The 22,237-nt window shown below is 42.1% G+C and overlaps 1 protein-coding gene across 1 annotated transcript; it reads right to left on the reverse strand.

Annotated features, from left to right (window-relative positions):
* Nucleotides 1–1,833: 1,833 nt before the first annotated feature.
* On the reverse strand, nt 1,834–22,205 carry LOC126266908 (zinc finger HIT domain-containing protein 3). Its single transcript, XM_049971585.1, has 3 exons — nt 22,076–22,205; nt 21,361–21,521; nt 1,834–2,882 (listed from the first exon to the last, which is right to left on the reverse strand). Exons 1-3 carry the CDS (start codon nt 22,144–22,146, stop codon nt 2,710–2,712), a joined length of 405 nt encoding a protein of 134 aa, XP_049827542.1. The 5' UTR covers nt 22,147–22,205; the 3' UTR covers nt 1,834–2,709.
* Nucleotides 22,206–22,237: the final 32 nt, after the last annotated feature.

Consider the following 22,237-nt stretch of genomic DNA (forward strand, 5'->3'; position numbering starts at 1 on the left):
TAATTGTACATTCGAAAGTTAACTCCTTGTTTTCATGGGAGGATTTACTGGCTGTTTCGTAGTAAAGTGGTAATGCAGTTCATAAAATCACAAAACGTTGTGGTGCTTCTGTATCGACTCTATATATATAAACAGTGCACTAATATCAGAACAGTCTCGGCACCTATTCTGATTCTTAGAGAAGAGCATAGAAATCTATGATATTTGACAACTTTTACAAAAAGCTAGAACGTAGAACTGTATTACTTTAGTTTGAGAAGAGGGTAGTATCCGACGTCTAGAGAAATACAGGGTAATGCCCCTGATAAAATTGATTAGTCAGGCCAGTCACTTCAATGCGCTGTCTTCTCCAACTTTTTTTAAAAACTCAGCACTGTAATGATGGATGAAATTTGTAACACAAGACAGGGACATTGCAGTAGTAAGAATGAGGTTTTTGTGTACCGAGCACGTATTGTGTGCAGAGAATAATAGGCTTACAGCAACTTTAGATACAACCTGGGTTTCACAAAAACTTTCAAACAAATATTTTGCTAGACTTCGGTGACAATATTGGCTTCATATTAACGACAATTACTTTTGCATAGTGTATGGTGGCATTTTGAGTGATGGATGCAATAACAAAGGATATGTATTAGCAGCTAGTAAAATATTTTTGGAAAGTAGAAAATATTCTCAGTCATATTAAAGCGAGCCGTTCGAACAAAACTCTTGGCGACGGCCTACAATGACTCGTGCACTGCTGCACATGGAATATCATGGGAGTAATTTGTCTCTCTATGTGATACAATAAAATAATAATCTCTAAAATGTTACCAAAAATAATTTAGTAGTTTTCTTAACAACTTTCTTGTGGGAAGTTTCTTCGCAGTCCAGAATGAAAATACATCAGCGACTACATTTTTTGCTATGCAGTCAGCATGGTTTGACACCTCTTATAATATTTTAATTTTCATCTTTGAATACTTTTACATTTCTGAAATAAAAGATGGAGCATAGGCATCTGTAAACTTTGAGGATGTTCATATATTTTTTTCAGTTAAATTACATTAGTGATTCTGTTGCTACCACAGGTTGAAGTAAAAAATTATTTTCCTCCAAAATTTCTTGTAACGGTAGTTTCATTTTTTTCTCTAGCAGCTAGTGAGAATTTGCTTTTGTAAAGTACTCCATCATATTTTAAACTAAAAACAGAATTGCCCAATACGTACCTGTAGTCTTTCCTGGCGTAAACTGTTGAAGGTTTCTCGGGTTTCCAGCCAGATGGTAGCGTTGATATCTTACAACGTTTCGGGTAGTATGAAACTTCTCAAAACAATGCAAGATATCAACGCTACCACCCGACTGGAGACCCGAGAAACCTTCATCAAGAGTTGTCCACTATTTTTCTTAAATTTTTATGAAAATTTGAAATTATCAGTGGGAAAAAAAGCTGGAAATGCTGTAAGACGGAGAGATGACTTTGAAGCCCTTTTTTTCCATTCCAGCCACTATAGTCCAAAATGTAATTTTAACTAAACTAGCTTTGATTTCAATATTAATCACTTAACATAGCAAGAGCTTCGTGGACGCATGTCTGCCAGAGATCTGAGGCACATTAGGAATTAACTTTTAATTACGACTTCGCCCTGAATGAGTCCCAAACCATTTTCATGCAGCTGTTCCATTTCCAGATGACCCAGAACACTCACTTTTTAACTGGTTCAATAGTATCTATAAATTTGTACTGCTTTCTTTTCAGCATACTGATTAAACATAATTCTTTCTTACTTTGCAGATAGTTCACACAAGAATTACATTACAATGACATTATTTTGGGAGAATGCACACATCTTTATTTCAACTTAAAGTGCACCAAAAATTCCATTAATTCTGAAAACATTCTTCATACATTTATCAAACAGGAACACTGAATATGACAAACAAATAGATTTTACTGGAGTGGTTCACTTATTTGCCTTAAAATACAGAGTAAAGCAAAAAAGTATTTGGGGTTGGAAGGAGCTATTATTTTACATGAACAGTTCCAGGTGATCAAAATAATCTGCTTTGAAAGAACAGTATTGGTACTTTTGGCATACATGAGTGTCTAATATTAATGGCACTGTCATTGCAGATATTTAATTGATAGTAATCATGTCTGACATAACAGATCTAAGGTACTGCAACTGAAAACAGTTAAGCGCCATTTGAAACTAGCTTGCTATGCACAATGACAAACAATGAGAACTTTTGCTAATTTTACACTTTTTAGTTACAGAAATGAAACTATGCCTACCTACATTTATATATTTTTCCACTTACATATATGGATAACAAAAATTATTTGGAGTGGGACAGTGGTCACATGTATGGTGCCCTATGACTAAAGACTGGCTTATTTGCACCAGAAACAACAAGTAAGTTCTTGTCGTCTTATTCTGCATTCTTGATACTATTAGCTAGAAAATGTGTTTATTCATTAGAAATTTAAGCAACAGCAACATAAATATTATGCCACAGTCAATACATTTGTTCTGCTACTAAAACGAAGCATTTTTAATGTATAACAAATTTATAAAATGATGTTTGTGGCAAGATAATTACATCACAACAACCTTAAATAAATAATTTTTCACATACACAACAATATTTTCATATAAAGAACTTAATGCAGCACACACAAATGTTACATGGAAAAAAAGCATTCTGAGTATACAAATAGGCTTTTCATTCTGCTGGTGGCTCAACAATTTTCAGGCAAATGTCAGCAAATTCCACAAACATAGGTTCCATCATTGCTGCCTGTATTGCTTGTGAAGGAAATTTAGACTTATCAATTGCTATTAACATCTCTCTTAATTCATGATTTTTCAGAACATCTTTGAGTTCATCCGATTCCGCTGAAAGATAATTACAATAATAGTATTTAATTTAGTTATATGTAATCTGTTGTTCAAACAATCATCACTGCAGTATATAAATGTAGAGAAGTATTCAGTATCATAGCAACCACAATATAAAAACCATATAAAATTAAACCTTTTTTCCAAATATAGTTGTGACTGATATAACAAAGTGTTTTTTTTTTGTAGTTTTCTTTCATAGAAATACATTTTCAGGCAACTTCTTGACCCTTCATCAAAGAAAGGTGAGGGACATTCCAAGAGCCAACTGCAAATTTTCTGTTTAACTGTTCCACTGTCACTGAATTTTTGTCCACTAGACACTTCTTATTCCTGTAAGAGCCCCAACATATGCACGTCACACAGGGATAAATTAGGTTCCTTTGAAACACATTCAGTAGGTACCCAGTGAGTTTCATAGTTAAGGCTGCTGATGCAACTGCACCTCTTCTGGAGAAGCAGAAGATCAGTAATTGGTTCCCACTATTATTTCCTCACAGACAGCATTTACATCCAACAATAATGTACAGTAGTATGCTATATTTATAGTCTTCATAATAAAGAAATTTAAATAGCTACACTTTCTGAAAGAGGGGGGAAAAATGCATTTCTTAGCAAAGTGTCCAGGTGCCAGGGCGAGGAAAAGAAGATTTAACAGATTATATATATAAAAATACAGGATACATGGGACACACGATGGGGTGGCGTATTTGTCACACGTCATTCAAAGGGACAACACAAGTCAATGATTAAACAGAGTCCGAGGATTTATCAGGTAGACATAGTGGGAGAGTCATGCCATAACAGGCTGAGAATCAAGTTAAGAGAAAGGGCGCAAAAACAACTGGGGTCATATGTGCCCAAGTCAAAACTATGGAACACGAAGACAGGAATTAAAAAGTGATTGCACATCAACCCCAATCAACATGAGAATACAGCTAAAAAAAGGGACATGGAGAAAGGTCTGATTCAGAGTGCACAGAAATAGAGGTCCAGAACTAAATATTAAATGGCCTTTGCCATATTGCTACGACAGATAAAAAGTAAAATGCAGTCTACAGCCCAAGTGCCGCTTGCTAAAATGGCCAATAACTAAGATGGCAAACCCAAGCAGGAATGTAAGCAGTTAAAAAATGGGAATTCTATCGGGAAATGGCAAACAGTTAAACTTGGGCACAATGTGCACAAAGTGGTGGGGGGAGTGCTACTTTACAAATGGCAATGGCTAAAAAGGCAGTGCCCAACGCATAGTGTAATTAAAATGACCTCCTTGTGGTGGGAGGGCCGAGAAGAGGTTGTCCAAGCCAATGATAGAGCCTTAATGATCTGGAGCTTATTCCCACGAAGAGGGGATCAATGCCGATGCCAAAGTGACACCACCACATGTCAGGCAACACAACAGAGAAACTAAGGGGCTGAGGTATGAGGACTGCAGCCTTGGCAGCAGTGTCAGCAACCTTGTTTCCTGGCAGACCGACACGACCAGGAACCCACATAAACATCATAGTGGCTCCATCAAGAGTGAACAAGTGACAGTTTTCCTGGACCCATTGCACTAAGGGATGGGCAGTTTACAGCGCACAGAGACTTTGAACGGCAGAGTGTCTGAGCAGAGGACACAATCAGAAAGCCTGTGTCGCAGGATGTGCTCTGTGACCTGATACAGGGTGCTTCCATCCTGATGTTGGCCAAACAAAAGAATGGTGAGTACTGGCTTTAAATCAAATGCGAGAAAAATTTTTAAATTGTCAATAAAGTATTTCCTGCAACTCCCTAAATAGATGCTGACTTTGACAAAAGGAATGTACTTATTGGTGTTTCATCATTACAAATCGTGAAGAAATAAGTGCTACAGGGTAGAGCACACATTCCAACCTTCTGTAGTGCCCACTTAATAGCCTCAACTGCCCCACTAGTAGATTGTGATTGTTGTTGGTGTTATGACCACATTTCGAAAGCTTCTATCCTCCTTTTGTCTGTGCTTTTTATCACTCCTTTTTCACTTCTGTATAGGGTAAATACTGTCACAACAGACTTCATAACAATTACTTATATTAGATTGTAACAAGTTTCTCTTTTTCAGAGATGGTTTTCTTGGTGTAGCCTGCCCAAATTTGATACCTTTTCCTACTTCAGTCATAAGTTATTTTGCTTCCCAAATATAGCAAAACCTATCTACTACGTTTAGTGTCTGACTTTCTAATCTTTATTTCCTCAGCATTGCCTGCTTTAATCTCATTATACTCCATTAACCCTTGTTTTTACTTTTGTTGATTCGTTCTACAACTCTTTTCAGCAACTAGCCATTTCATTCCAAGTATCTTCCAAATACTTTGCCACTTCTGACAATTACAATATCAGCAAACCTCAAAGTTATTATTTCTTCTCCCTTTTAGAAATTTCTTGTTTCATGTACTGCTTGCTCTACTTACAGTTTTATTAACACAGGCGATTAATACATCCCTGTCTCACTTCCTTCTCAATTACTGCCTCCCTTTTGTGTTGTCCTAATCTAACTGCAATCTGTAACACATTGTAGAGTTTACGCCATCTAACACTGTCAAACAAAACCTTTTATCTAAGCTCAAAACTGCTATAAATCCCGGTTTGACTTCCTTCAGTCTATTTTCTAAAATAGGTGATTCTATATCGCTTTGGAAACCAAACTTACATATCCCCTGAGGTAAATTTCTGCCATTCGTTCCATCCTCCTCTACATAATTCATGTTACTATTTTGCAGGTATGAATTGTTACACTGATAGTTCGTTGACACACACATCTCCAATTGCATGCCTTCTTTGGTATTGGCGTTATTGCATTCTCCTGGGTGTCTGTGGGAACCTGTATATCTTACATACCACGTGGATTCTCTCAAGGATCATAATAATTCTGAGAGAAAATTAAGTACCTGAGGTACTTTGGTTCAGGTTAGGTCTTTCAGTGTTCTGTGAACTCTTTTTGCAATATCACGGCCCCATCTTACTTTCATTTTCTCTTATGACCAACTTAAAATTTTGGCTTTTTATGCTCATACGGATGCTTCTTCTACTTTCAAAGTCTTTAGTTAATTTTTGTATAGTCATTCATGCTTCTACAACTCTGCATTTATTCTCTAGCCAGCCCTGCTTCAAGTGTGCCACATACATTTTTAGATATCGGTCTTCTCTACTGTCTGCTTCATTTGCTGCACTTTGCTATTTTCTTCCTTCCTCAATTAAATTCAATATCTACCGCGTTATACAAAAAAAATTCTGCCTTATTCTTCTTTCCATGTACTCCTTTCATTTAACTTTTTCTTAATGTTCCCTTTGGAACACTCAACATCCTCTAGTCCTTTCAATTTATCCAGGTCTAATTTATTAACCTTTGAGTGGGTGCAATGGGGGATCGAGTACCACATTGCAGAATTTCTTAGTGCTGTAGTGTAACACATAGCCCTGTGACATGGCAGCTCTAGGTATTTGTTCAGCTGCCGCCCCTCCCCCCCTCTACTACCCTCCCTCCACGACTCAAGAGCCCACAGTATTGTGTTGTTTCACAGGGAAAGCGGTAGTGGGCACTCCAGACCCTGCGCGCCTGCTTGTGTTAATACTTGATTTTTTCCTGAGAATTTTGAAGGTTTGTACCATTTTCACTTTCACTTTATTTACTAACACAGAACAGGATGACGAAAACGAGAGTGAGGAAGAAATAAGTTCAGAAACTGAGGTGTTCTTAGCAAAACACAAACTTTCAAAATGAAATAAAAAACTGGCCTCTAAAACAAAACCATCTAAGCAAAATCATAACACAGAAGTTTCACCCAGTCTCACAAGATATCCAAACATTATTTATAATGAAGTTTATACATTTTTCAAGCTTTTCCAAACTGATATGACTGATAATTTAGTATCCCATACTAACAAACAAACGGACAAACTTAGAATACACTATAAACATACAAGAGATTGTTAAGTTACATAGATATGTGAAATTATGGCACTATTTACGTCTTATTTTTGGTAGATTTCAAGAAAGGCCAACATGTAAATTTAAAACAATCACGGGAGTCAATTATTACTGGCATGGATATCCTGAGAGCCACAATGAGCTATAAGAAATTTTTAGATATAACTTTAATCATAGACACAAGTGATATGAGCCACCATCCCCTGTGCACAATGCTTTTATTCAAAACTAGCCTGTCGAATGTACTGCAACCAATTTGCCCTTTGTATCGTCCAACTTCGTGGTCTCCTGTCAGCCACCGCCCTAGCCGGCAGATGTATCCACACTGGGAAGTGGTCACTAGAATGTAAATCTGTAGCCACTTCCCACTGAATGGCGTCTGCAATAGCTAAGGAACAAAAACAAAGGCCTATGGCTGAAGAAGGCCCTGTGGGTGTGGAAAAGTGTATCATCTGACCCATGTTCAGAAGGCAGATATTCTCAGAATGGACGAGTCGCTCGATCATCCGAACCTTGTAACAAGGGGTAGCTGAGCCCAACAGCACACTGTGTGCATTGAAGTCTCCCAAAAGGAAGAATGTTTGGTTGTTTGATTGGTTGGTTTAAAAGAGGACAGAAGGGACCAAACTATAAGATTATCAGTCCCTTGTTCCTAACAAAACAATGCCACAAGTGTGAGAAGAAAACGGATGAAACACATAACACAAAACAGAAGAAAAGGGAGAGCCACAGGAACGAAGGGAAGGCAACCAACACTAAAAAGAACAAAAGAGGACAAGAAAACAACAGAGAGACGCTAGAAACAGAAGAGAGTAAAACATGAAAGCACATTACAGTGGCTGGCCAACCAATAGAATAAAAAGGGAAAGCCAGCCACTCTGAAACACATTAAAACCACCACCCTAAAAGCACTAGGGTGGAGGACACAGAGGGACAAAGGACATATGCTAAAACCTACATAGAAGTATAAAACCCACTCTCACGGATAAAATGTAAAACTAAAGCTGCTGTGGAGGCATTGTCGCCCAACGCCGAAGATAGTGTGCTGGGACAGTTGAAAGCCTGCTGCAGAGTGGCAAAAAGTCGGCAGTCCAGCAAGAGGTGAATGACTGTCATTTGGGAGCTACAGCAACACTGAGGTGGGTCCTCGCGATGGAGTAGGTAACCATGCGTTAGCCATGTATGGCCAATGCAGAGCCGGCAGAGGACAACTGATTCCCTGAGAGAGGCCTGCATCGAAGACTTTCACACATTCATAGTCTCCTTAATGTCACACCGTTTGTTGTGCGTGCTGTTATGCCATTCCGTCTCTCAGAGCCGGAAAACCCTGCAGTGTAAGACAGAACGCAGGTCAGCTTTGGAGATTACTATCTCCAGAAGCGGTTTCCGTCTCACCTGTTTGGCCAGCCTGTCAGCAAGTTTGTTGCTGGGGATTCAGACGTGTCCTGGGGTCCACACAAACACCATAGAACGGGACTACTCCTGAATGGACACTACCAGGGGGTGGCAAGGGTAGCACTGGTCGATAGCTTGTAGGCTGCTCAATGAGTCAGTACACAGGAGAAATGACTCACCAGGGCATGAGCGGATGTACTCAAGAGCATGAGATATGGCCGCCAGCTCTGCAGTGAAAACACTGCAGCCAACTGGCAAGGAGTGCTGCTCAATATGTCCTCCATGAACATACGCAAAGCCTACATAACCATCAGCCATTGAGCCGTCGGTGTAAACCACTTCAGAACCCCGGAACACGTCAAGAATCGAGAGGAAGTGACAGCGGAGAGTGGCAGGGTTAACAGAGTACTTAGGGCCATGCAAAAGGTCCAGACGAAGCTGCGGGCTGAGGCGTGTACCATGGAGGCGTACGTGAACAGACCACAAGTAGAGGTGGTACCGGGAAGGACTCTAGTTCGGAGAGAAGAGACCGCACGCGAACCGCAATCGGTAGCCCCGATGTGGGCTACTGATGCAGGAGATGGACTGTGGCGGGTGCGAAAAGGAGACGATAATTCGGATACTCAGGGGAACTATGTATGTGTGCTGCGTAACTGGCCAGCAGTTGTGCACATCTGATCTGCAGTGGACGGATGCCTGCCTCCACCAGTACACAGGTCACCGGACTTGTCCTAAAAGCTCCTGTCGCTAATTGAACCCCACTGTGGTGCACAGGGTCGAGTGAATGCAATGCTGAAGGCACTTCCTAACCATAAACCACACTCCCATAGTCAGTTTGGGATTGGACAAGGGCTCTTTAGAGCTGCAGCAGCGTACAGCGATCTGCAACCCAATTAGTGTTGCTTAGGCAACAGAAGGCACTGAGGTGCTGCCAGCACTTCTGCTTAAGCTGACGAAGATGAGGGAACCAAGCCAATCAAGTGTCAAAAACCAGTTCTAGGAATTGCTGTCTCCATTACAGTGAGTGGACCATCATTAAGGTGAAGTGCGGGTTCCAGATGAATGGTACGAAGCCGACAGAAGTGCACAACACACGACTTTGCGGCTGAAACTGGAAGCCGTGGGCTAGAGCCCATGACTGTGCCTATTGGATGGCTCCCTAGAGGTGCCACTCAGCAATAACAGTATTGGGGCAGCAGTACGAAATGCAGAAGTCGTCTGCATACAGAGAAGGTGAGATGGAGGGCCCAGCAGCTGCCGCTAGACCGTTATTGGCCACTAAAAATAGAAACACTCAATACAGCGCCCTGCAGGACTCCATTCTCCTGGATATGAATGGAATTATGGGAATCACCAACTAGGGCATGGAAAGTACGGAGCGACAGAAAGTTTTGGATAGAAATCTGGAGTTGTCCCTGGAGACCCCACTCATACAATGTGGCAAGGATATGATGTCACCAAGTCATGTAGTATGCTTTATGTAAGTCAAAAAAGACGGCAATCTAGTGTTGCCATCTGAAAAAGGCTGTTTTGGTGGACACAAGATTATCAGTGGTGGAGGGAGCCTGGCGGAAGCCGCCCTGACATAGAGCCAGCAAGCCACGTGATTCCAGAACCCAACCCAACCGCCGACATACTATACGTTCCAGCAGCTTACAAAGAACGTTGGTCAGGCTGATGGGCTGATAGCTATCCACATCAAGCGGGTTTTTACCGGGTTTTAGCACCGGAATGATGGTGCTCTCTCGCCATCGCACCAGAGCTGGTTGAAGATGACGAGAAGATGTCACTTGCAGTCAGATGAGAGGTGTTTAATCATCTGGCTGTGGATCCCATCTGGCTCAGGAGCTGTGTTGGGGCAATATGCAAGGGCACTGAGGAGCTCCCACCCTGTAAATGGGGTGTTATAGGATTCACTGCAGCACGTAGTGAATGAGAGGACATTCCCTTCCAGCCATCGTTTGAGTGTGCAAAAGACTGGGGGGTAATTCTCCAATGCAGAGGCTCAAGCAAAGTGTTTGGCAATCGCATTTGCATCGGTACATAGCTAGCCATTTATGGTAACACTGGAGACAGCTGTTGGGGCCTGGTACCCAAAAAGACATTTGATCTATGCCCAGACTTGGGAAGGGGACGTGTGGCACCCAATGGTGGAGACTTATCTCTCCCAACACTCCTCCTTCCGTTGTTTGATAAGGTAGCGAACAAGGGCATGGAGCTGTTTAAAGGCTATGAGGTTCTCCATGGAAGGGTGCCGCTTATGCCGCTGCAGAGCTCGCCAATGCTCCTTAACTGTTTCAGCGACTTCCAGTGACCACCAAGGGACTGCCTCTCAGGCACCCAAAGACCAAGGGATCACGTTTTCTGCCGCAGAAACAATTGTGCTAGTCACCTGCTTAACTATCACATCGATGTTACCATGTGGGGGAGATTCAGCAGTGATGGCAGAGGTGAAAGTTCCCCAGTCCGCCTTGTTCAAAGCCCATCTGGGCAGGCGTCCGTGTGCCTGATGCAGGGGCAGTGGCAGGAAGATGGGGAAGTGGTCACTACCACACGGGTCATCATGTGCCCTCCAGTGGATCTAATGGGAGAAGTTCTGGGCTGCAAATTGATAAATCAATGACCGAATAAGTACCATGAGCCACACTGAAATGTGTGGTGGACCCAGTATTTAAGTGGCAGAGGTCAAATTGCGACAGTAAAGCTTCAACATCTCTGCCTTGGCCAGTAAGCATGGTACCACCCCAAAAGGGGTTATAGGCATTGAAATCTCCCAGAAGTAGGAAAGGTTTAGGGAGTTGATCAATCAGTGCAGCTAATACATTCAAGGTTACTGCACCATCTGGAGGAAGATATACATTGCAGACAGTTATTTCCTGTGTCATCCTTATTCTGAAAGCCACAGCTTCAAGAGGGTTTTGAAGGGGTACATGTTCACTACAGGCCGAGTTTAGGACATAAATGCAAACTCCACCTGACACTCAAGATTATAGTTGCTATAGTTCCTGTAATATCCCTTATAGCCGCAGAGGGCAGGGGTCCGCATTGCTGGGAACCAGGTTTTCTGGAGTGCAATGCAGATGGCATGTGTAAAGCTTAACAGTTGTCGTAGCTCAGCCAGGCGGTGGAAAAAAAAAAAAAAAAAAAAAATCGCCTCAATACCACTGGAGGATGACATTGTGAGACTGGGTAGGCATGGAACATTCAATGAGGCAGTTTACACCTCGGAGTAACCTGGTGCCACCAATTTATTGCCTGAGCAGTCTATATCCATTGTGTCTGACGGTCTAGCAAAATCTAGGTCCTCAGCGGACGCCAAAATCTCCACCCCATCCTCAGCAGCAGAGTTTGTAGGTATCAGTGGTGTGGGTGCCACCGCAATTTCCTTGGTCTTGGGGGGGGGGGGGGGGGGGTTCTTTTTGGATTTCTCTTGCTGCTCCTTGGGTTTCCCTGGCTGGGAGGACTTCACTGGCTCAGCCTCCAGGATGATGAGCTTTAAGCCCTACAATCAGCTGCTTTTGGGCTCTTCAGCCGCTGGCAGGTGTCATCTTTCCCACCAGAAGAAACCTGGGAAGGGAGTGACCCAAGGGACCCCTTCCTAGCGAGAGAAGCCAGGGAAAACTTATGCTTCTCCGGCTTAGAAGTGGGGGTGGATGTTGCTGATGGTTGGGGGCGGTGTTGCTTCCGAGGTAGGTGGTGCAGGAGGAACACGGAAGGAAATGCCCCCCCACCATCAAGGGGGCAGGTGTAATATTCCGGCTCTGAGAGATCACGTGGGTTGATGGAGCTGATGATGCCAGAACTGTTGTAGCGGTGGCATAAGATGATGTCATATGCACAGGATGCAAGTGTTCAATTTTTCTCTTAGCCTCAGTGTAGGTTTGTCGGTCCAGGGTCTTGTACTCTAAGATTTTCCTTTCTTTCGAGAGAATCCTGCAGTGAGGCGAGCAAGGCAAATGGTGCTCTCCGCAGTCGACACAGATGGTAGGCGGGGCACATGGAGTATTGGGATGTGATGGGCGTCTGCAATCTTGAAGTGTGACGCTGGAAGTACAGTGGGAAGATACAGGGCTAACTTCCAGCACTTAAAGCACCGCATCGGGGAAGGGAGATAGGGCTTTACATCACACCGGTAGACCATCACCTTGAGCTTCGCGGGCAATGTATCTCACTTAAAGGCCAAGATGAACGCACGAGTGGCAAACAGATTATCCTTCGGACCACGGTGGACATGCCAGACGAAATGTACACCTCGCCGCTCTAAAACTGGCATGCAGCTTATCGTCGGACTGCAAAAGAAGGTATTTGTGAAATATGATACTCTGGACCATATTTAAGCTCTCATGGGGAGCTATGGAAAGAAAACATCCCCCAGCTTATCACAAACGAGTAACTCCCGTGACTGGGCAGATGTAACATTACGAGTCAAGATAGCTGTAACAGAACTTGAATAACGTAAAGTTATCATTAAAAACGAACGCCGCGCGATTTGTTACGATTTGGTCGGTCATAATAATAGTAACATGCTTTTGAATACCATTAAAATATGACGGCGATACCTGTTTAGTGTTATTGGAAACAATATGTAGTAAATTAATGAGTAAGGTAGCCAATCCTATAAGAAGAGGTAAAATTGGGCATATTAAGGTGTTTTGCTTTATATCGACTAAGCCGATGATACGGCGTCTTTTTTTCTGTTTACTCTTAGGGGGAAAAAAAAAATAATTAAAAAAAAAACCAACAAGTAAAGAAGTGCTAATTGTGCGTTGTGAAAATAGAGGGGCGAATTTTAAATAGCTACAGTGCATAATCAGACTAACAAATGGACATTCAGCTACGAGAAATAGCGGATAACGAAATGTGGTCATTAAACTGAGTACACCTACAGGGCGGTCAATTCCGGGATAAGTCTATTCGCATCTCACGAGGGACGCGGTATTGAGACTTTTTTTTTTTTTTTATTATTATTATATCACGGAGTGCAGGCTTCAGTTTATAAAAAGGAGAAAAGCTGTATCATTATCATTGACTGTTGGTGCCAAGCAACCAAAACTGTTAATCAAAGGGTTTCGGTGAATGAGTGGTGAATGCGAATGAAACTGTGCACGGAGTTAAGTTATGTTAAATAAAGCAGAAGAGACAAGACAGTTTGGTCGTATCTGTTATTAGTCCATAAACTGTAACATTTCTTCTCGTTGTACGAAGCCTTTATAGACGATCATTATGACAATTTGGTTTGAAGGGATCTCGTTCCGAGCTAAGTTTTGCGGACCTGGTCAAGAGGGGATAGTTCGTAGATCCTAACTACTGCTGCTATTCTGGAATCAGGAGCTACCGTGACTGTTGTGTGTTGTCAATGGCTTAAGGTCATCATATCTCATGCTCTAAGATCGACACGCCTTTCCTCTTGGTATAACAGAGTCTCATGGTACCAAAAGACAACGCTGACAATGAAGAAACGGTAGACAGAGGATGCCGTTTTGATCAAGACTGACCCAGATCTCATTTTGGACAAGCCCTCCACCTCCCTGAACTTGTCCTCTAAATGCTCAACAAAAAACTGAGGCTTCATCGTCATGAAAGATTCCCATCAGCTCTCGAATACACAAGGTACCGGAGTGAATAAGATCCGCTGCCATCCTTAACCTGACTTTCTTCATATGGTGTGGCCAGGGTGGGTAACGATTTGGGGTTGTACTTCTGTGCGTTGAATTGAGGTCGTGATTGCTTAAGAGACTGCTAGTATTTCACCACCAGCAAGAGATGATGGACTATGCTTCATTGGGTGTCATCCACCCTGATGCCATCTACTCCAACTAGGTGCCACCCAGCCGCACCAAACGCCACCTGGCAGGATGGCCATCTACCCTTGGCATACGTGGGGAGTTAATGGCGCAGGCATCAGCAGAGAGATACCTGTGTGTTCAGGGGGCTACAACCAACAGGGTACGTGGTGGTCCCACCACAATGTGCTGGATATCAGGTGCAAGGAAGTCCATGGTCATCGTCGATGCAGAAATTGACAGTGCATGGTGGAAAATGCACCCAAGAAGGTGTTCTCAATCAAGAGATGGAGAATGGGCAGGACTGCAATGAGACTACGAGAAAATGGGCTAAGGTTCTCAATGCATGATGGACAACATGCACCTTGTAAGTGGCCCTTCCCCAATTGGCTCGCTCTTCAGGAAAATTTTGAAAAATGGAGGTGAAACCCTACAGGGGTCCATAACATAATGGCTGAAACGTGTGAAACTCTTTTTAGTCACCTCGTATGACAGGCAGGAATACCTCTGGCCTATTCTAACCCCTGGACAAGAAGGGGGAGGGGGGGGGGGGATGGGCGTGGCAGTGCCAGGAAGAGTTCTGTCAACATGTCTGCATCCAAAGCATCATTAGGTGGAAGTTACAATAAACACACTGTTACATTAAAGGGCACTAGGACTGTCATGGCAATTGCTTGTATGGTCACGGTAAGAGGAATGGCATCTGTCATCAATGACATCAGCCACTTCACCTTTATCCCTGTCTCCAATAATATCATTCTTCCCATAGGCATGGTAACCCTACAATGCTGGTGTGTCGGTGACTTCAAGATGTGTTTCTTGTAAGCAGATGCAGAATGGTTTCTCCTGGACCAGGAGCTGTAATGCTTCCAAATGTAACATCCATTTAAATTCCACTACAATACGAGAAGTCCCTGCAGAAGACATTGTTTAGCAATTGTAGCTCTTCTCTTTCTCACTCGGAGGTGACAATTTACCGGGTAGGTCAGGGGGAACGTTAGCCGGTTCCTGGCTCTCCGGTTCCTCCGGTTAGAAGTCCATACTCTCAAGAGCACAGTCCCCATCAAATAGGGAGAAAGCTTGCCGATCCAAAGGTTAAACTACCACTTTCTTTGACTTGGAACTACTTTCCGAATAACGGTTTTCTTTCTTATGGGAGGAGGTGGTTGCTTGGGTTGAGGGGACAGTTTAATAGGCTTCTGATGGTCGGCAGTGGTATGTGGCTTAGGTGGTGCCCATTGCTGACTGCTTCTGAGTAACTTTTGTTACCAAGTGTCCCCCCCCCCCCCCCCCCCCTCTCTCTCCTCCCCCACAGGTACACTGGCAAGTACAAGCGCTCATATTTAAATCTGTCATCTTAGTTCGTGTATGGGCATAACACTTGGCAATTGACGTCTTAAGGGCTGATGCAAAAGAAGTAGCAAAAATGGAGGTCACATAGCTTTGAAAGCTTTCTTAGCTTCACCATAGTGTGTGTGTCTCTGACTTTCAACTCCTGACTTTTCCTTCCCTCACTTTAAACATTACATTCTGCTCCACACTGGGTGATCCCTGAAGTAGTTTACACATTTCGGAGGAAGTATATAAGAATTGCCCGATTTGTGAGCTGAGTCTCTAAAATTGCCACATGTATCCCTCCCTTTAATTCCCATACTGGTATGGCCAAATCTTTGACATTCAAAGCATCGCATTGGGTTAGAAACAAATGGGTGAATTTTAAGACAGATGTACTGTATCGTACACAAGAGCATCACCAGCAAACAATCACAGATTGCTGCCCACTCTGTCTGCCAAATCATTTATGTGTATAAAGAACAGCACTGATCCTATCACACTTCCCTGTGGCACTCTTGATTATACCCTTGTCTCTGATGAACACTCACTGTCCAGTAGGCAATATACTGTGTTCTATTGCTTAGAAGTCTTCGAGCCACTCACTCATCTGTGAACTTATTCCATACGTTCATACCTTTGTTAACAGCCTGCAGTGGGGCACTGTGTCAAACACCTTCCGGATATCTAGAAATATAACATCTGCCTGTTGCCCTTCATCCATAGTTTGCAGTATATTATGTGAGAAAAGGGCAAGCTGAGTTTTGCACGAATTATGCTTTCTAAACATATGCCGATTTGTGGATATAAAGCTTCTCAGTCTCAAGAAAGTTTATTATATTCAAACAGAGTATGTTCAAGGATTCTGGAGCCAACCAAAGTAGCGGTATTGGTCTGTAATTTTCTGGGCCCATTCCTCTACTATAAATATGATGCTGGCAACAATCAGAGCAAAATGCCTCGGACCTTTGGAGGTGACGGAGTCCCACCTCTAACTGACAAACCAGGGACTCCTAAGATACGACTTGGCAAGCAAATGGCAATGAGATGGGGAGCTATTAATATCAATGGGGGCTACTCTGGTAAGAAGGTAGAGCTGGCAGAGGCTGCAAGTAAGATGGGGCTGGACGTTTTAGCTGTTAGTGACATTCGGGTAAAGGGTGAGAAAGAAGAGGAGAATACAAGGTCTACCTGTCAGGAGTCAAAGCAGGAATAGCACAAGGGGGTGTAGGGCTTTACATCAGGAAAGAAATGGAACCCAGTGTAGTTGCAATAAGGTATGTAAACGAACGACTGATGTAGATAGATATGACAGTGTCTAGCAAGAAAATTAGGATTGTGTCAGTATATTCGCATTGTGAAGGGGCAGATCAAGACAAGACGGATAGTTTTTATGAGGCACTCAGTGATGTAGTTGTTAGAGTAAAGGACAAGGACAGTGTTCTGCTCATGGGTGATTTTAACGCCAGGATTGGAAATCGAACAGAAGGGTATGAAAAGGTTATGGGTAAATTTGGAGAGGATATGGAGGCCAACAGAAATGGGATACAACTCTTGGATTTCTGTGCCAGTATGGGCTTAGTAATCACAAACTCCTTTTTAAATATAAGAACATTCACCGGTATACTTGGGAAAGCAGGGGAACCAGTTCTGTCATTGACTATATAATAACAAATCTGGAATTCAGGAAGGCTGTGAGGGACACACGTGTATTCAGGGGATTCTTCGATGAAACTGATCATTATTTAATCTGCAGTGAAATTGGGATTGTGAGGCCGAAAGTGCAGGAGGTCAGGTTCATATGTAGGAGGATAAGAGTGGAGAAACTTCAGGATAAGGAAATCAGGCACAAGTACATAAAAGCAATCTCAGAAAGGTACCAGTTAGTTGAATGTAGTCAGTCATTGGAAAAGGAATGGACAAGGTACAGGGGGACAGTACTAGAAGTGGCTGAAGAACGTCTGGGAACAGTAGTGTGTAAAAGTAGGATGAAGCAAACAGCTTGATGGAATGACACAGTCAAGGCAGCATGTAAAAGGAAAAAGAAGACGTATCAAAAATGGCTACATACTAGAGCTCAGGTAGACAGAGAAAGTTATGTTGAAGAAAGAAACAAAGCCAAACAGATAATTGCAGCATCCAAGAAGAAATCTTGGGAGGACTTTGGAAACAAATTGGAGACCTTGGGTCAAGCTGCTGGAAAACCATTCTGGAGTGTAATTAGCAGTCTTCCAAAGGGAGGTAAGAAGGAAATGACAAGTATTTTGGACAGGTCAGGAAAACTGCTGGTGAATCCTGTGGATGCCTTGGGCAGATGGAGGGAATATTTTGAAGAGTTGCTCAATGTAGGTGAAAATACGATCAGCAATGTTTCAGATTTCGAGGTAGAAGGGGATAGGAATGATGATGGAAATAGGATCACATTTGAGGAAATGGAGAAAATGGTCAATAGACTGAGGTGCAATAAAGCAGCTGGGGTGGATGAAATTAAGTCGGAACTCATCAAATACAGTGGAATGTCAGGCCTTAAATGGCTACACAGGATAACTGAAATGGCCTGGGAGTCGGGACAGGTTCCATCAGACTGGACAAAAGCAGTAATCACATCAATCTTTAAACATGTAAACAGAAAAGATTGTAACAACTACAGAGGTATCTCTTTAATCAGCATTGCAGGTAAAATCTTCTCAGGTATTGGAGAAAGGACAGTGCGAGTATTAGTTGAGGACCAATTGGATGAAAATCAGTGTGGGTTTAGGCCTCTTAGAGGTTGTCAAGACCAGATCTTTACCTTACGACAAATAATGGAGAAGTGTTACGAGTGGAACAGGGAATTGTACCTATGCTTTAGAGATCTAGAAAAGGCATATGACCGGGTTTCTAGGAGGAAGTTATTGTCTGTTCTACGAGATTATGGAATAGGAGGCAAACTTTTGCAAGCAATTAAAGGTATTTTCATAGATAGTCAGGCAGCAGTTAGAGTTGACGGTAAATTGAGTTCATTGTTCAGAGTAGTTTCAGGGGTAAGACAAGGCTGTAGCCTGTCTCCACTGTTGTTCATACTATTTATGGATCATATGTTGGAAACGACAGACTGGCCGGGCGAGATTAAGACATGTGAACACAAAATAAGCAGTCTTGCATATGCGGATGACTTAGTTGTGATGGCAAATTCGATTGAAAGCTTGCAGAGTAATATTTCAGAGCTAGATCAGAAATGTAAGGACTATGGTATGCAGATTAGCATCTCCAAAACGAAGGTAATGTCAGTGGGAAAGAAATATAAACGGATTGAGTGCCAAATAGGAGGAACAAAGTTAGAACAGGTGGACGGTTTCAAGTACTTAGGATGCATATTCTCACAGGATGGCAACATAGTGAAAGAACTGGAAGCGAGGTGTAGCGAAGCTAATGCAGTGAGCGCTCAGCTACGATCTTCTCTCTTCTGCAAGAAGGAAGTCAGTGCCAAGACTAAGTTATCCGTGCACCATTCAATCTTTCGACCAACTTTGTTGTATGGGAGCGAAAGCTGGGTGGATTCAGGTTACCTTATCAGCAAGGTTGAGGTTACGGATATGAAAGTAGCTAGGATGATTGCAGGTACTAGTAGATGGGAACAATGGCAGGAGGATGTCCACAATGAGGAAATCAAAGAAAAACTGGCAATGAACTCTATAGATGTAGCAGTCAGGGTGAACAGGCTTAGATGGTGGGGTCATGTTACACGCATGGGAGAAGCAAGGTTACCCAAGAGACTCATGGGTTCAGCAGTAGAGGGTAGGAGGAGTCGGGGCAGACCAAGGAGAAGGTACCTGGATTCGGTTAAGAATGATTTTGAAGTAATAGGTTTAACATCAGACGAGGCACCAATGTTAGCATTGAATAGGGGATCATGGAGGAATTTTATAAGGGGGGCTGTGCTCCAGATTGAATGCTGAAAGGCATAATCAGTCTTAAATGATGATGATGATTCTTCTAACCATCTTATATACTGGAGTTACCTGCACTTTTTTCCAATAACTTGGGACTTTGTGCTGTGCAAGAGATTCACAATAAATGCAAGCTAGGTAAGGAGCTAATGCCGCAGAGAACTCTTTGTAAAACCATATTGGGACTCCATCCAGACCTGGTGATTTATCTGTTTTCAACTCTTTCTGTTATTTGTCTATGCCAGTGATGCTTATTACTAAGTCCTTCATCTACATCTACATATATACTCCGTTAGCCACCTAGCGGTGTGTGGCGGAGGGCACAATTCGCACCAAAGTCATATCCCCCCCCCCATCTGTTCCACTCGCAGACCGTGCAAGGGAAATATGACTGCCTGAATGCCTCGGTACAAGCTCTTATTTCCCTTATCTTTGAATGATGATCATTACGCGATTTGAAAGTTGGTGGTAATAATATATGCTCTACATCCTTTGTGAAGATTTGACTTCAGAATTTAGTGAGCAGCCCCTTCTGTTTAGCACGTCGTCTATCTGCAAGTGTGTCCTACTTCAAACTTTCTATGAGATCTGTAACCCTCTCACGATGGCTAAATGTACCTGTCACAAATCGTGCTACTCTTCTTTGGACCTTCTCAATCTCTTCTCATACGAGAGACTGCGCGATGGTCAAACAACGTTACCTTTGTACGATTCTCCTGCATGAATCATTTCTTAACTGCAAAGTTTAAAACTTTATCTTTACTTTTCCTATCTCCTACTGCTACACTAAACTAGTAAATGGGTGAGTGGATAGAAGCCTTAGACCCACTTAGTGATTTTATGTGGGACCAGATTTTTGTTGAGTTCAGCAGATCTATTGCCAATGAACGATGGTGGTAGTTGTTTAAAGGTTCACACATCAATCTTTTTAAAGACTGATGAATTTCTGTTAACTTTCGCCTGTCGTCAGTCACGCTTTTTCTTTTGAACCGAGAGTGTAACAGTCTTCAATTCCCAGCATTATTTGAATTTTGTTGTTGACTACAGTGGGTCTTTCTTGTCCTTACTCCACATACTAGGCACATATTTCCGCAGAATATGATTTACAATCCGTTTAAGATTTACCCTCCGATTCCATCATACATCCAAGTTGGATGCTAATAACTGTCTATCTGCTCTTTCCAGCAGAAATACTCTCGTAGGCTACTTTATCAACTCCATTAACTTTAGTTACCAAAGTTGCTATAATGACATCATGATCACTAATACCTGTCTCCATACTGATACCACCAATCAGGCCTGTTTGTAGCTATAAGGTCTAAAATATTTCCATTGTGTGTGGGCTGTAGAACTAGCTGCTCAAGACAGTTTTTGGGAAACTGTGTTCAAGAGAACTTCGGAAGACTGTGTGCCTGTACCCCCTTCAATGAATAGTTTATATTCTGTAGTTTAGAGTCTCCTCCAATTAATATTGCACAATGTGGGTACTTCCATACTACTGACTGTAGACTGGCTGTCAATGACTGTAAAACTGCCACAGCAGAATCAAGTGGCCAGTAAAAACAGCCAACAATTAACTACTTTTTCCACCTAGATCTGGTGTATGTGACCAGGTAGCTTCACTGGACAGGATCAAATTCAGTCTCAGTAGAGAGAATATTGGTTGCAATGTGGAATTTTTTTGGGTCCAAGTGAAAGCTACATTTTCATAATTCATTTAACAGACCTCTAAATCCTAACCTGTAATTAGATTTTTGTTAGATATAGCAGTACATACATGATATTACAATGTGGTATAATTGAAGCTTCACTGCAATTTACTTACATTTGCTAGACATATCACATTAATGCTTGGATACAAAAGAAAAAGAAACTAAAGTTAATGAAAGTGAACATTAATTTTAGTGGGAAGTAAACTGGTGCCCATTACGTAAATAAAACTGCACACTCTCTCTCTCTCTCTCTCTCTCTCTCTCTCTCTCTCTCTCTCTCTAGCTTTGCCATTTACACATTCTTACAAGTAGATGAACTATATACGGGACTACTGTATCACTAAATACTACTATGTAAAAAACAGCAATGTATACCTAACGCTTGTAGTTTCTCCTTGGCAACAGCATCTTCTGACGTGGATTCAGCATTTTCTTCCGCTGCACTTACCAAATTAAGACGACGCTGTACCTGTCTGTATACTACAGGCTTACATGTTGTTGAAGATTTGTGAGTCTTCCAGCAGTCAAGAGAACAACTGAAATATGTATTACAATACAATGTACCATCTATGGTATTAATGGAAAATGTATTCTACTTTCAATACTCTTTCCCTTATGTACAAATTTTCTAAAAGTCCAAGCCTTCACCATGGTGTGATGACTAAAACCACAATGATGTAGCTGGCTTAACAGTGGACTTTAATCCAGGATTGAAGTTCTGTTGTTGCAACAGAAACTGGAAACAATATATAGGCCTATAATTCTATAATGCGACTGCTGTTAAGATGGTAAAAAATCCGGACTTTGAAAATATATCTACACAATCTCCTTCAATTTCAGCAAAATATAACTGAAAATAGTTTTTGTTATGGCTAGGGGTGATATTTATTTAAGATTCCGGTCTCGAGACGAATCAAGCACTATGTAGTTCGCCATTAGCTCTGAGCTCATGGGAGTATTTCAGAAGTGTATAAAAGAAAAAACAGAAGTAGGGCGTAAATCCTAAAGAATATATTCATGGTGCAAAATGCAAAAAATGGGCTTCCACATTACAATAATAGCCTACGTATCAGACAGAGTAAATACTTACTAAGAAATCAGACATTCCGGACATTTATACTTCGACTTTCCAAGCTCACATACATTGCAAACAATTGTCATCTTCCAGTCCTTGCACTTCACACACGGTTCTGGCGACAGCTATATACAAACACTTACTTCAGTTTTCAGTAACTGTAATGTTGGTGTGCTT

Source organism: Schistocerca gregaria, chromosome 4 (genome assembly GCF_023897955.1).
Source record: "Schistocerca gregaria isolate iqSchGreg1 chromosome 4, iqSchGreg1.2, whole genome shotgun sequence".
NCBI classification, from domain to species: Eukaryota; Metazoa; Arthropoda; class Insecta; order Orthoptera; family Acrididae; genus Schistocerca; species Schistocerca gregaria.

Coding starts and splice junctions, on each gene's coding strand:
- LOC126266908 (XM_049971585.1), bottom strand. CDS start 22,146: ATGACAATTGTTTGCAATGTATGTGAGCTTGGAAAGTCGAAGTATAAA. Junction 21,522..22,075: donor CCGGAATGTCTGATTTCTTA/GTAAGTATTTAC, acceptor TACATATTTCAG/TTGTTCTCTTGACTGCTGGA. Junction 2,883..21,360: donor GGAGAAACTACAAGCGTTAG/GTATACATTGCT, acceptor ATTATCTTTCAG/CGGAATCGGATGAACTCAAA.